This window comes from Mobula birostris, chromosome 1 (assembly GCF_030028105.1).
Source record: "Mobula birostris isolate sMobBir1 chromosome 1, sMobBir1.hap1, whole genome shotgun sequence".
Classification (NCBI taxonomy): domain Eukaryota; kingdom Metazoa; phylum Chordata; class Chondrichthyes; order Myliobatiformes; family Myliobatidae; genus Mobula; species Mobula birostris.
In genome coordinates, this window is record NC_092370.1 from 157,446,207 (window position 1) to 157,450,607 (window position 4,401).

At 42.5% G+C, this 4,401-nt stretch overlaps 1 protein-coding gene across 1 annotated transcript; it reads left to right on the forward strand.

Moving 5' to 3' along the window:
• Positions 1 to 319: 319 nt before the first annotated feature.
• LOC140193048 (probable G-protein coupled receptor 139) lies at positions 320 to 1,213 on the forward strand. Its single transcript, XM_072250504.1, has one exon. The coding sequence runs from the start codon at positions 320 to 322 to the stop codon at positions 1,211 to 1,213; it is 894 nt and encodes a 297-aa protein (XP_072106605.1).
• Positions 1,214 to 4,401: the final 3,188 nt, after the last annotated feature.

Genomic DNA, 4,401 nt, shown 5'->3' on the forward strand with positions numbered 1-4,401 from the left:
TTTAAGACATCACTCCTTCAAGATGTCCTGGATAATATGGAGCCTAGTGCCAATGATGGTAAAAACTGTTTGTAAACAAAACTGTTTATTGGTGAGTAATAGCACACTATGACCTTGAGTGGTCTAACTTGGCAAAAAGAGCCAGATTAAACTGTGAATGGGACATCCCTGAGGGATTTCCTACTTGGATGACAGAGGAATTTCTAAGTGGACAATGACCTGATCATGTTTTTCTTCCTTGCTCTTCGGAATAGCCTTCATGCTTGGGATGTCCGTCAGTATCATACTTGTCTCATTTCTCTTTGTTTCAGTTAACTTGATGGCCATTCTCATCCTATCTCAAGGAAAGTGCGGACTCTCCCGGTGCATCACCTTCTACCTGGTGGCCATGGCGACAGCGGATCTGATGATTGTTTTCACCGACGTGTTACTGTACACGGTTATTCCCTTTCATTTTCCGGGAACTTACATGGACACCACTCCTGCAATGTCTCTCACCCTCATCCTGCTCTCTGTAGCCACTGATATCTCTGTCTGGTTCACCGTCACCTTCACCTTTGATCGATTTGTTGCAATCTGTTGTCAGGAGCTGAGAACAAGATATTGCACTGTGAAAACGGCAACAGTGGTTTTAACAACAGTGAGCGTGATATTCAGCCTGAAGAGCATCCCTTGGTATTTCATATACGAACCAGAGTATATTGCTGACAATGTATCTTGGGGTGGGGTCGTATCATCCAGCTTTTACACTGAAACCGCCTGGTTGGCTTTTGACTGTCTCCGTATCATTTTAACCCCTTTTGTTCCATTCATCCTGATTCTACTACTCAACGCTCTGACAGTCAGACACATTATAGTGACGGGCAGAGTTCGGAGGAGACTACAGCAATGCAGCGGTAATGAAGATCATATTGACCCAGAGATGGAGAAACGGAGGAAATCCATTGTTCTACTCTTCACCATAACCGGCAGCTTTATACTCCTATGGATGACAAACATTGGATTCTTTCTCTACTGGCGGACTGCTAGCATTTATGATTACACGGGTGTCCATGACCCAAACTACATCACTGAACAAACTGGCTACATGCTGCAGCTTCTGAACTCCTGCACCAACACCTGTACTTATGTGGTGACCCAGACGAAGTTCAGGGAGCAGCTGAAGAACATGCTCATGCGCCCATTCTTAGCACTTGCTGTATGGTTTAAATGAAGTGCATCAGGGCCACCGTGTCCCCCATCTTCATTTGGCACCTCACTCACTCCCACTCTGTGTGAATCCATATCCCCAGCTCCATCCTCTTTTCCATCCACTTCACTCTACCATGGCCCCAGTTTATGCCAGGATTCTGTTCCTGTGAGCTATATGTCACCCAGATAATTTGCACATCAGAAACGTGACCATGAATTAGGTTGTCACAATGCAGATAATGCCTGCAGCCTCACAGGAAACAGAAAATCCATCCTGCTTGGCTCCAAAATAATGGTAGCGTAGTGGTTAGCAGAATGCTTTACAATACCAATGACCAGGGCTCAATTCCCACCGCTTTCATCTTTTCATCAAAGGTGTCCAATTCCTCCATTCACATCCTCAGTTTCTAGTTATGCCCCTAAAGACAGGAATTTTGGTAAAAATTCATCCATGGCATATTAAGTACTAGATGTCTCAACACAATTCATGTTCTAAAAGTGACACAAGCATCTGTACTTCAGGCTGTTGACGTAGCAATACCTGAAGGGCTTGGTGACAGCTCGCTGAGATTATAAGGTACAGTATTTTTGCTCCACTTCTAAGCATGAGGGGATCCAGGAGTGCCCCTATTAACTGTTTGAAGAGAGAAAGAGAGAGTTATTTATCATCAATGGTTTGGTTTGAAAAGAGAGAGAGAGAGAGACGAAGATTGACGGTTGGACTGTCACAGGAGGTAACTTTAGAGTTTTACTTTGGAGATAATACTAAGCAGCTCAAAGGTTGCTATGGTGACTGACAGCACATTATTGATGTTACTTTCAAGGACTTGTTGCTTGCTTACATTTCTTTACAGACAACAGAAGGAGGGACTCTTTGAATGACAGGTGATGCTCAGCACGGTGAGATAAATAGAAGATCAGATGATACAGACCTCAAACACATGATCTGGACACTGAATGAGCATTGTTGTGTCCACAGAGAAAGTGGGTTTTGGAGGATCGATCAGGCGGATCGATCCAATCGCTCTTGCAGTGGAAGGAGAAGAAGCGGTTGACTGGTGGGGAGTTGTCTATGTGTCCACCCTTGCCGGGGTGATAGCTCCACCACAGGAAAACCGGTCCCCCTGTTTAAAGTCACAATTGGTGACTTGTAAAGGATTTCGGAGGACGACGAGAAAATCGACGGCAACAGCTCACCTGAAGACTCAACTCACTCTCTCTCTCTCTCTCCATCACTATTCAACTAAATACCATGAACTGAACTGAACTTTACCCAACATTGTAAGACTGTATCTTTTTACCCCCAGACTTAAAGAAGCTTGGTTTTTCATACATATTTTTCCACACCTACTGATTTACTTACTTATATATATAATTCTTGCTAACCTGTTTGATTTATCTTCACTTAGTTTACTGTATTGCATAGCTATTAATAAATATTATTAGTTTATAGCAATACTAGACTCCAAAGTGGTTTCTATTTCTGCTGGTTCTTTATTCCCATCATGGGATACGTGACATAAGAAAAGAAATATATCTATGCAATAGACATATGAGCCAGAGAAATAGTAGAAAATGAATTTTGTTTGATTTGGATTATACAACTGTAAAATGACACAGATAAAAGGATTAAACACAGCCACCTTTCAGCCTCGTCCTGACTGTTAGTAATTAGGCAACATGAGTTCAGATAAAAGCTTGTGAACCATCTCGTGGAGCAATGGAATAAGCAGGTCTGGACAAATGGAAGGATCAGTGTTTCAACAAGAACCAGCTGTAGGAGGGGAAGAGTCTGACAAGGCTACTGGGGTAAAAGGAAGCACCTTGGTTACATTTTGCTCAAAGAGGAACCAGATTTACAAACAGTCAAGGGAAACAAATAAAGTTATTAACCAGGAAATGGAATTTGTGCAGGAGACCAAAATGTTGGTGATGGACTTCACAATACATGTATTCAGTTGAAGAAGATTCTGCTTTTCCAATGCAGCACATGGGCAATTTGGAGCTGGTGAGAGAAGTGTTACTGTGGTGGAGTTTGACATCATCAGCTGAACCCAATCGTAAGCATTTGGATCATATAACCATTTAACAATTACAGCACAGAAACAGGCCATCTCGGCCCTTCTAGTCCATGCTGAACTCTTACTCTCACCTAGTCTCACCGACCTGCACTCAGCCCATAACCCTCCATTCCTTTCCTGTCCATATATCCATCCAATTTAACTTTAAATGACAATATCGAACCTGCCTCAACTACTTCTGCTGGAAGCTCGCTCCACACAGCTACCACTCTCTGAGTAAAGAAGTTCCCCCTCCTGTTACCCCTAAACTTTTGCCCTTTAACTCTCAACTCATGTCCTCTTGTTTGAATCTCCCCCACTCTCAATGGAAAAAGCCTATCCCCGTCAACTCTATCTATCCCCCTCATAATTTTAAATACCTCTATCAAGTCCCCTCTCAACTTTCTACGCTCCAAAGAATAAAGTTCTAACTTGTTCAACCTTTCTCTGTAACTTAGGAGATGAAACGCAGGCCACATTCTAGTAAATCTCCTCTGTATTCTCTCAATTTTATTGACATCTTTCCTATAGTTCAGTGACCAGAACTGTACACAATACTCCAAATTTGGCCTTACCAATGCCTTATAGAATTTCAACATTACATCCCATCTCCTATACTCAATGCTTTAATTTATAAAGGCCAGCATACCAAAAGCTTTCTTCACCATCCTATCCACATGAGATTCCACTTTCAGGGAACTATGCACCATTATTCCTAGATCCCTCTGTTCTACTGCATTTTTCAATGTCCTACCATTTACCACGTATGTCCTATTTTGATTAGTCCTACCAAAATGTAGCACCTCACATTTATCAGCATTGAACTCCATCTGCCATCTTTCAGCCCACTCTTCTAAGTGGTCTAATTCTGTCTGCAAACTTTGAAAATCTACTTCATTATCCACAACTCCACCTATCTTAGTATCATCTGCATACTTAGAAACCATAGAAAAACTACAGCGCAGAAACAGGCCTTTTGGCCCTTCTTGGCTGTGCTGAACCATTTTCTGCCTCGTCCCGCTGACCTGCACACGGACCATATCCCTCCATACACCTCCCATCCATGTATCTGTCCAATTTATTCTTAAATGTTAAAAAAGAACCCGCATTTACCACCTCGTCTGGCAGCTCATTCCATACTCCCACCACC